Source organism: Phaseolus vulgaris, chromosome 2 (genome assembly GCF_051622355.1).
Source record: "Phaseolus vulgaris cultivar YP4 chromosome 2, ASM5162235v1, whole genome shotgun sequence".
In the NCBI taxonomy this organism is placed as follows: Eukaryota; Viridiplantae; Streptophyta; class Magnoliopsida; order Fabales; family Fabaceae; genus Phaseolus; species Phaseolus vulgaris.
Genome location: NC_143499.1, coordinates 49,349,889 through 49,360,537, shown reverse-complemented (window position 1 = coordinate 49,360,537; position 10,649 = coordinate 49,349,889). Strand labels below are relative to the sequence as shown.

The 10,649-nt window shown below is 30.9% G+C and overlaps 2 protein-coding genes across 5 annotated transcripts in view; both read left to right on the top strand.

Annotated features, from left to right (window-relative positions):
* LOC150029236 (vacuolar iron transporter 1-like) overlaps positions 1-10,649 on the top strand; it is a 71,587-nt gene that overhangs the window by 37,254 nt on the left and 23,684 nt on the right. The gene's annotated exons all lie outside the window — the stretch shown is intronic.
* Positions 2,195-8,073, top strand: LOC150029238 (TMV resistance protein N-like). 4 transcript variants are annotated; one of them, XM_090299253.1, is made up of 6 exons: positions 2,195-2,310; positions 2,470-2,532; positions 2,606-3,176; positions 3,453-4,530; positions 4,642-4,929; positions 5,542-8,073. In XM_090299253.1, exons 3-6 carry the CDS (start codon positions 2,686-2,688, stop codon positions 7,618-7,620), a joined length of 3,936 nt encoding a protein of 1,311 aa, XP_090155379.1. In that variant the 5' UTR covers positions 2,195-2,310; positions 2,470-2,532; positions 2,606-2,685; the 3' UTR covers positions 7,621-8,073. The 4 variants fall into 4 exon arrangements, with proteins under 4 accessions (XP_090155379.1, XP_090155378.1, XP_090155380.1 ...); XM_090299252.1 differs by having other exon boundaries at positions 2,195-2,327; XM_090299254.1 differs by lacking the exon at positions 2,470-2,532.

Sequence of the window (10,649 nt, the reverse complement as noted above, 5' to 3'; positions counted from 1 at the left end):
AAGAAAAATTTTGAAAACAATTAAAGAGATAAATCTGTATTTTTTATTTTTTTATTTATATATAGTTATGTTTAATATTAAGATTGAATAAAAAATATTATTATTCACTCACTCATATTATTAGTATAAATTTAAGTTCATTTTAATAAATACGAGCACATGTAAGATGACACATAAATTTTATCAAAACATAGCTAATACAGTAGTAATACCTACCAATTATTCAATTTTATTTTATTTTGATTAAATATAAATTTTAATCAAATTAAATAATTTTTTAAAATGCATATTATCACCAATAAAAATAAAATCATAGTTATGGAATAACATTTTAGTTTATAAAATTAAATATTTATATTTACTTTTATTTAAAAATTTATAAAAATTAAATATTTATATTTACTTTTAATTAGACAATTTTAAAATTGTAAATAATTTTATAAATAAAATTATATTTTTTTTAATACTATTTTTTGATCAAACTAATTAAAGTAAAGAAAAGTAAGTTAATAAATAATAAGATGAACATATGTTATTGATATATTAATTTCAAGTAAATTTCATATTTGTTAACAATATTAATTTATCTACAAATGAACTTATGTGATATTTCTTTATTATAAAATTTAAGAAAAGATTGATTGCTTGTCTTTAAAAACTCACATATTACAACACAATAAAAATTGAAAATTTATAACTATTAATAAAACATGAAAAACATACTATCAATTTATTCATAAGTTTTATTCCTCTCTCTAATTTTCTCTTTTTTTTCTTATTAATTTTATTATATATTTTTTTTATAATATATCAGTTTTTCATGAAATATGAGAAGTACGGTAGAAAAAAGAATGTGGAAAGTAGGTAGTTGAAGATGAAAGAGAGAGAAAGTGAAAAGTACGGTAAGTGGTTGATGTGTACTGGAAAATCATAAAAACTGTTTATTAAATAAATTTTAAAACTGTTACAATAGTGGAGAGTATTTAGGAATAATAAATGTAGTACACCTTTCTTTCAAATTTAATATTTAATATTAACTATTTTTTTTAGTTTTAAATTTAAGTATTTATAAAATAACAAAATAACCAAAATAAAATAATAAAATGAAATATTGATATAAAGATAAAATAGAAAAATAAATTTATACAAACAAAAACATTTATAATGGAGAATCTCCTCTATATATAGGTATAAATAACCAAAATAAATTAATAAAACAAAATATGAAGTAAAGATAAAATAGGAAAAGAATTTAGAAAATATCTTGAATTTTTTATTTAATAGAAAATGAGATAGATTTTTTATTTTATTATTTTATTATATTAAAATGTGGAAAAAACTAAATAGAAAATTTATATTACTATTTGTGTTAATCTTTTATTATTTATATTTTTTTTAATTAAATATGTTTAAAATAATTAAATAGTTATATTTTTTATCACAATAAATCAAATGTAATATTATTGAAGAATATAATATTTTAACAATGTGATTCTTAATGAGTAAAGAAATTGAAGTTATTAATTTATAAAATAAACTAAACATCTCTATTGAAAAAAAAATGTATACATTAAAGAAATAGGAAAAAAAAGATAAATAAAAGAAATGAAATATGAAGAAAATTAACAATGAAAAAAAAGATAGTAACTCAAGTGTCCCCCGAACCACGCGAAATGGTAGTCTATTACACGGCTCACTAACTCTGCATGGAGTGTGGGACTATTAATAAAACAAAATATTAAACAAGAATAAAATAGGAAAATAATCTAGAACAGTTAAAGTGGAAAATCCCAAAATATATAAGTATAGATATCATAATAACAATATAATATTTATAAAATTATAAAATAAAAATTAATATAAAAAAATATGAAATAAAAATTAATTATAGAAAAAAATAATTAATATATAATAACTAAATTAATTTCTATTATTATTAAATAGTTTTTAAATTAATATCTAATTAACAATTAATTTTTTTATTAAATTTATAATCTAAATAATTCATAATTAAAATAATTTTATTTATACTACTTGTTCTCCAAAATTTATTTTTATCGGTGTATAATAGTCAAATTGTTTAAAAGTCCATTAAATTTAAAAATAAATATTTTTTTTATTTTATTTAAAAAAGTTACTGTTATGAAATAACAGGCGAAGTAGAACAAAAGACCACAAACGTTCATTATTTCTTATAATTATATTCATTATGATGTACAAGCAAATAACACCGCGGCGGGGCCGAACTTCTTGCTGATGGAGCCGCCGGCGCTGAAGAGCGCCATGTCGATGCCGTCGAAGCTATCCGCTGTGAGCTCCTCCACAACGTACTCCCTGTCCTCAATTTACTCTAACACGTCTTTAGTTAGAGACACTATCTTTATTCATTTAGTCATTTTAACCTAGTTTTCTCTTTACTGGTTATTTTCTAAAATATATTAAATAAATCCGATTCTTTATATGTAAAAGGTATTGAAGAAACAAATTGAGTAAAGACATTGAAGAATCTACTCGCATTAATGCGTATGAATGGTATAAAGCTAGGCACCTTAATATTCTGCGAATTGTTGACTCTTCCATTGACTCAATGTTTCGTATCTGACAGAACATTTTGAGAAAATTGAAAGACTTTTCCAAAACAAAGGGATCTGAGAATTCCAGAGAAAGGAGAGAAAATTGATTCCAATGTCAGCAAGTTCTTCATCATTGGCCATGTCTGCTTCTCTAACAAAGCATGATGTGTTTCTCAGCTTCAGAGGGGAAGACACACGTGACAACTTCATTAGTCACCTTTATGCAGCGCTGCAAAGGAAGAACATTCAAGCATATATTGATTACAGATTAGTCAGGGGCCAAGAAATTTCACCTGCACTCCTCTCTGCAATAGAACAATCAAAGATTTATGTCGTCGTTTTCTCCAAAAACTATGCATCTTCCACATGGTGCTTGAATGAACTCACTAAGATACTTGAATGCAAGAAGAGATATGGTAGGGATGTCATACCTGTTTTCTACAAGGTGGATCCATCAACTATTAGGAAGCAGGAACAAAGATACAAAAAAGCATTCGATGAGTATGAGCAGCAGTTTAAGCAGGACATGGACAAAGTGCAAGGATGGAAGGATTCTCTAACCGAAGCTGCTGGACTTTCAGGCTGGGATTCAAAAGTTACCAGGTCATTCTATTTGTTACACGCACTTTCAAGATAATCAGGATCTCTTATTCATTTACTAAAATTGTGTTCATCTCACCATAAATCAAGTGTTTTTTTTTTCATTTCTATTTGTCGGTCATAGATCTGAACCATATCACATGTTATAGCTTAACTTTGTACCTACAAGTCTGCTCCCTAGTATCAGAAGTCACAAACGGTTACTGTAGAATTTTTCTTTAGTTTAGTTTAGCTTTTGTGCTTGAATAGTTACACTTTATTTTCTAAATCATCTGCCAGGCCAGAACACACACTTGTTGAAGAAATTGTGGAAGATATTTTGAGAAAATTGAATCGTTATTCCATCAGTTATGATCAAGGAATCATCGGCATTGAAAAAAATATTGAAGGAATTCAGTCCTTGTTGCATCTTGAGTCACCGGATGTTCGGATCATAGGAATTTGTGGCATGGGAGGAATAGGAAAAACTACAATTTGTAATAAAATATATCACAAATTAGCATGGCAGTTTGATTCCAGCAGCCTTGTTTTAGACGTTCAAGAAAAAATAAAAAAAGATGAAATAGACAGTATCAGAACAAAATATCTGTCTGAGCTTCTAAAGGAAGAGAAATCCTCTTCTTCACCATATTACAATGAAAGGCTCAAACGAACAAAGGTTCTCCTCATTCTTGATGATGTTACCGATTCTGCTCTACTTAAAAGATTAATAGGAGGGAGTGATAGTTTTGGGCAGGGCAGTAGAATCATTATGACCAGTAGAGACAGACAAGTGCTTAGGAATGCTGGAGCTGATGATATCTACGAAGTTAAGGAGTTGAATTTTTATGATTCTCTGAGACTTTTTAGTTTACATGCTTTTAAACAAAATTCTCCAGAAGAAATTGCTTACAGGGAACTGTCAGTAGAGGTGTTGGGATATGCAAAAGGGATTCCGTTAGCTCTCCAGATTTTGGGGTCATTGCTTTATGGCAGAACAAGAGAAGCATGGGAGAGTCAGTTGCAAAAGTTGGAAAAGGGCCAACATTTTGATATTTTCAATGTATTAAAATTAAGTTATGATGGGCTGGAGGAGGAGGAGAAGAATATATTTCTTGACATAGCTTGCTTTTATAGAGGACGCCAGGAGATTGTGGTAGCAGAAACACTTGCTGACTGTGGTTTCTCTTCTAAGATTGGAATGGATATTCTCAAAGATAGGGGCCTAATATTTGTCTGTGATGGTAGAGTTGTGATGCACGATCTAATACAAGAAATGGGTCAAGAAATTGTTCGTAAAGAGTGTCCTCAGCATCCTGAAAACCGCAGCCGATTGTTTGATGCTGGGGAAATTTGTGAGGTTTTAAGAAAGAACAAGGTATATTCTGTTGTTACTTTGTGAAAAGCTGCAAACTACTGAGCTGTCACTAAACATCCTGAAACGCAACATTTCATGCTTTTTTTTCTAATTACATTGATTTACTTTCAGGGGTCAGATGCAATAGAGTGTATATTACTAGATACGAGCAAAGTAAATGAAGTTGTAGTACATGCACAAAGTTTCGAAAAGATGGACAATCTTAGGATGCTCATGGTCTACACATTTTACGAACCAGTGTCTCTTGAATCATCTCTTGTAGATCTGCCAGACACTCTAAAGATTCTTTATTGGAACGAGTTCCCTCAAAGATTTTGGCCTCCAAACTTTTGCCCACAAAATCTAGTGACCCTCGAAATGCCAGGCTGCGATCTCGAACAACTCTGGGAAGGAGATCAGGTTTTTCAAGTTATCTATGTTCCTTTGTGTTTTAGACTTTCAAACATAAAAATAATTTCAACAACCATGTTTTCTGTATTATACATCTACAGGTTTTCATTTGCAATTCCTTTGTGCCTTCTCCACATTATTCGATTAATTAAGTAATTTTTTATAACATAAACTTCAATATAATATACAACAAATTATAAAATATGGAAAGATGGACTTATTTTAACTAAGGTTTAATTTTAACTCTCAGAAAACACCATTTTATTTTGTCAGTTGATACATGCAGAATATAAAGTATTTCGACATTGTCATCAATTATAAATTACTATCATAAGTTTTTCAATACATAATAAGTTTAGGTTCAAATTATGAGGATGTAAATGTAATATTAGGTAGGGAACAAAAATACGTTAAATTTTGTGAATTTTTATAATAACTATAAAATTTATAGAGACCATAATTTTGTTAGTTCACTGTGATTTTTTTAACAAAAGTTTTTATGTAAGATAAAAACTCAGTAGATGATGTAACTAACAGTTTACTGAAGAAAAATAGATAAAATTGCATAGACTTTATTTTAGTTTTTATTTGTTACCTGATTCATTTACTTTTTTGTGGCAGAATTTACCCAAGTTGAAAAGGCTCAACATGTTTGGATCTCTGAAACTTACTAGAATACCAGACCTTTCTGTGTCACCAAATATTGAAGAAATAATTCTGAGTGATTGTGAAAAGTTGATTCAAGTACACTCTACGATATTCCTCAGGAAGCTCAGTTGTTTATGTTTAGATAATTGTTATGAACTCAAAAGTGTAAATATTCCCAGCAACATTTTATCCACATCACCAGGATTGATTCTTCTTTCCAACTGTAAGGAGCTTGAAATGTTTTCAACCAGTCAACATGTGAAACTGGAGCGTCAACGTCCAACTTTCTCAATATTCCCTTTTGTGAAACTGGACCGTCAACGTCTAACTTTCTCAATATTCCCTTTTGTGAAACTGAACCGTCAACGTCCAACTTTTAGAGAACATGCTCAACATACTATTTTCCCAACTTCCAGTGAAATTTCCTCAATTAGTTTTGACAGATATAACGAAGAAGAAGTGGGTAATAATACTATATACTCACAATGTAGAGTGTCGATAATACTCGAACAAAGTGTGCCCTCAAACTTTCAAAATCTCAAGAGGCTCTGTCATTTAGATCTCTCTGACTGTTCTTCCCTTACAATCTTTTCATTTGACCTTTCTGATATGAAATTCCTAAAGAAACTTTCTCTCCGTGGTTGCTCAAAATTGAAAAATTTACCCGAGATTCAGGACACGTTGGAAGATCTAGCGGTGCTCATCTTAGACGGCACTGCCATACAGGCACTACCTTCATCCTTGTGCCGTTTGGTAGGGCTTCAAGAACTGAGTTTGCGCCGTTGCTGCAATCTTGAGATTATTCCATCTTCCATTGGAAGCCTCACCAGACTATGCAAGTTAGACCTTACCCACTGTAATTCACTTCAAACTTTTCCAAGCACCATTTTCAATTTGAAGTTGAGGAAGCTTGATTTGTATGGTTGCTCAAGCCTGAGGACCTTCCCAGAGATCACGGAGCCAGCTCATACTTTTGCTCACATTAACTTAGAATCTACGGCTGACAATTTGGTTAATCTTCGATCCCTGGAGCTCCAAGGGTGCATTGATCTCGAGTCACTTCCAAACTCCATTGTTAATCTGAAGCTTATCTCTAAACTTGATTGTTCGTGGTGTGCCAAATTAACAAAAATTCCAAGACACATTGGTAGCTTGACGTCATTAATGGAACTGTCACTGCGTGGTAGTGGAATCGTGAGCCTTCCTGAGAGCATTGCTCATCTTTCAAGCTTGAAATCGCTTGATTTAAGCGACTGCAAAAAGCTTGAATGCATCCCACAGATTCCACCATTTCTAAAACAACTCGTGGCATTGGATTGCCCATCCATTAGAAGAGTGATGCCAAATTCTCTTGTTCGGAACCTCTCAAATTCCAAAGAGGGTGTATTCAAATTTCATTTCACCAATGCTCAACAGCTGGATTCAGGTGGTCGTGCTAACATTGAGGAGGATGCAAGGCTTAGGATGACCGACGATAGATATAGGTGTGTGTTCTTCTGTTTTCCAGGGAGTGCAGTTCCTGGTTGGTTCCATTTTCGTGGGAAGGGACATTCAGTGACTATAAATGAAGATTTAAGTTTCTACCGCGATGATAGACTCACTGGTTTCGCTTTGTGTGTGGTTCTTGGAGTGTTAGATACGAATGGTGGTAGATATGGTTCTTTTGGTTATAGCCTAAAATTTGAATCTGATAATGATGGCACGCAGATCATTCCAAATAATGATGTGTTAAAAAGCTATTTCGAATGGGATGATGTATACAGATGTGTTGATGAAGATCACATATTCTTATGGAATTTTAACATGGTGTCCCTAAGGGCGAGAGGCATGAGCCTTAGGCTCTGTGATGCTCGCAGCTTCACTTTTGAGATCAGTCCGTATAATTATCATGTGTGGGTAGATATGACAATAAAAGAATGCGGCATATGTCCTCTTTATTCCAAAAAGAAAGATGATGAATATGGTGGTGCTGTTGAGATTGAAGAATCCAGTCCAAGCAATGTTGCACAGTCTTCAAGAGACACAAGGGAAAATGAGGAAGGCCAAAAGTAAAATGCCCAAGAGGAGGCAACAAAAGATCATGATAAAGCACAAATGAGCAGCCCAATAACAAAGAGCAAGCCCAAAAGACATATCACAAAGCCTAAGTATTTTGATGATTATGACTGAACTCTTGAAGGCAAAAGGAAGTAATGGTTGAGCATAGAATAGAAGGCAAAACAGTACTTTCCCAACAAGTTGTTAGGATCTCATTCCATTTCTGTTGAGACATATCTTTTGGATTGTTTAATCTCTTTTGCGGGTTGTTATATGTATGAGAAACTTTGACATGAGAGCAGTCTTTTATTATCTTTTTGCCGGAAGCCTAACCTTAAAATAGGCATTGCAGAAAGCTACCCAGTCACCTAGTCATTGGTGAGGATCTAAACTGGCTTATCGTAATACTTCTAAATTACAAGTTTCAACTCGTTGAAATTTTATTATGAATATCTCATTTTTAATTTATTTTGTTTTATTTACATTTTCAATGGCATTTTAGGAGTGGGTTCGTTTAATTGTTGACAAAGATTTCTAAGTTGTTGTTAGATATTGTTTGATGTCTCTTTTCAGCATGAGATGGGTTGCTCTGTTGTCCCATAGTTGCATTTTCTTGAAACTCTTCATATATAGTTTCATTAACTTCTATTGGGTTGTATTTGCGGTGAAGGCATTGTGAAATCCCGAGGAGCTGCATTTGAAAGGGTAATTGATAAATCCTCTTCATACTTTTTCTCCATCCTCTTGATATTGAATATCATATCACTGTAAAACCAGAAAATTCTCAGCTTGGTTAACGTGGAACCTCATTTCTTTTGATCTTGGTTTATTCACACTGAAGCACCCTGTTTCATGTCAGTGATGACTTATAAATTGTTAATTCTTTATAATTGTAGTTTGACCGTAAAGTTGAAGACAGCTTATAATTGTTTGAAGGAATATACGTTTAAAGACTCTTATCTTATATGTTATGTTATTAAGACATGGTGTTTATTAATTATCATCTTATGGATTTCTCATTTCCATTTTCTCTTTCTTTTATCACTCCTCCTTTATTCATGGGATCTCAGTAGCTTTTAGGAGCTTTTCTAAGTTTCTGATTTCTCTAAAAGCATAATGTTAACAATTTATAAATAATTCCCAAGAAAACAACATGTTAACCCAAAACAATTCAGCTAACAAATAATTATAATACAAAAAATCCTAAAAGAAACAAGTAATATTTTAATCTGTAAATGAAAACTATCATTTTAATATCTAAAAACGGAATTTTATAATTATTTAAACAATTAATTCCATCAGAAACGCACCCAATTATCAGTTTCAACAAGAAAACATTTGTATAGTTTGGAATACAATTCCATGTTATTTATTATTATTAATTCATCAATGAGTTTAGAGTTTAAATAACCTTTGAAAAAAATGCATATTCTTTTTCTTTCTAAAACCATCTTTATCCATCTAAGTATGAATGACTAAACTACATTTTAATTTTTACATAAAAATAACATTATTAAGAAATATTCATTTGCATACTAATATTTTAAATTTTTTAATATTAATATATAAGTAGGGTTCTTGAACTTTATTTTCCATATTTTAATTAAAGTTTTGTGAAATAAGAAGAAAAAAAGGTGAAAATGATTTGAGTGTGGAAATGGAAAGAGAAGAACAAAATCTAAGGTGAGTAATTAATTGTACTTTAGAAAAGAAAATCCATAAAAGGATCCATTAAGTATTTGATAGCTGTCGTTTTGCTGTCAAATTAATATGATTCTAGCGTAGACTTGTCTAACACTAGAGAGATGATAATTTCAGTGAATAGAATTCAAAACCTATCTGCAAACAATGAAAATTAGCAATAATGGTAAAGAAACAGGGGTTGCAATCGTTTAACAAGAAAATATAAATGATGATTTGAATCGGTAAAGAATGCAGATTGACTCCCAAGTTCTTTCACCAATGAATTCTTCACAGGCTCTCTAAAGATTATTCTTTTCTCAATCCTCAGCAGAGCTAAACTAGATTGAACATGCGCCAAACCTAATTCAACTGAAGCTCACCAGTAAAGCATGCGTCTACCAGTTTAATCAATACCCACTTTGTTCCATGCGTATACTCCATGGGAATGCTTACCTCCTCTCCCTTGAATCATGCGCCCAAGAAATTAATTAGAACAATGCGAACTAACTAAGAAACCAAAGTTTAAGATAAGGAAGACTCTCAATCATGCGTTCAAGTACAACCTCTCACAAAAACCAGTTTTCCAGGAGATTAGACAATAAAAACAACTGCTATAGAGAATTAAAAATCGAAACTTTTATTGGAACAAAACCTCAGAACTCAATGGGGAATTACAAAAGAACCAACCAAAAAGGTTTAGCCTTCCATGCGGAGGCAAAACAAAAAAATTACTAAGAAGAAAATAAACTAAGAAAACCCTATGAAGCTCCTTCTTTTCTCCTTTATGCTTGTGTCCTTTTATAGGCTTTTCTGCTCCAAGGATCTTGAGAGAATATTGTAGTTTATATTTTGTTAACCGTTTCCAAGTTTCTATCTTTCCAGAATTCTTGTATTTTGCAGAAGATTTGCTTCCAATTCTGTTTCTGAGATATTGTAGATTTTATTTTCTCTTTCTTCTCCTCAAAATTTGTTTTCTGTTTTGGTTCAAAAAGCAACTTGGACTTTTCATATTTGGCCCATTCAGATGCTTCCTCTGGATAATTTACTCTAAAAACACAAAATTAACAATAATAATAGTTAAGGCCCAAATAAACCCAATTATAAGAATATTAATTAAAACAATGGATTTATTTATTATTATAGTTCAATAATATATGAATAAGGCTAGTGAGTGTGAATAAATATATGCTCATCAGTATTCTATAGGCTAGAAAGTTCAAATATTATTGAAGGTTCATAATAAACGCAATAAATTGTTAATATATTTTCAATCATCCTCTGAATTAATTATTTTGAAATTAAAATAATTTGTTAAAGAATATTTTTTTATATCTTAATTAAAAAATTATTTTATTTTAATT

Excerpts from the sequence above, each read along its gene's own strand:
- LOC150029238 (XM_090299254.1), top strand. The coding sequence starts at position 2,686 with ATGTCAGCAAGTTCTTCATCATTGGCCATGTCTGCTTCTCTAACAAAG. Across the intron at positions 3,177-3,452 it reads TGGGATTCAAAAGTTACCAG|GCCAGAACACACACTTGTTG; the intron begins GTCATTCTATTT and ends ATCATCTGCCAG. Across the intron at positions 4,531-4,641 it reads AGGTTTTAAGAAAGAACAAG|GGGTCAGATGCAATAGAGTG; the intron begins GTATATTCTGTT and ends ATTTACTTTCAG.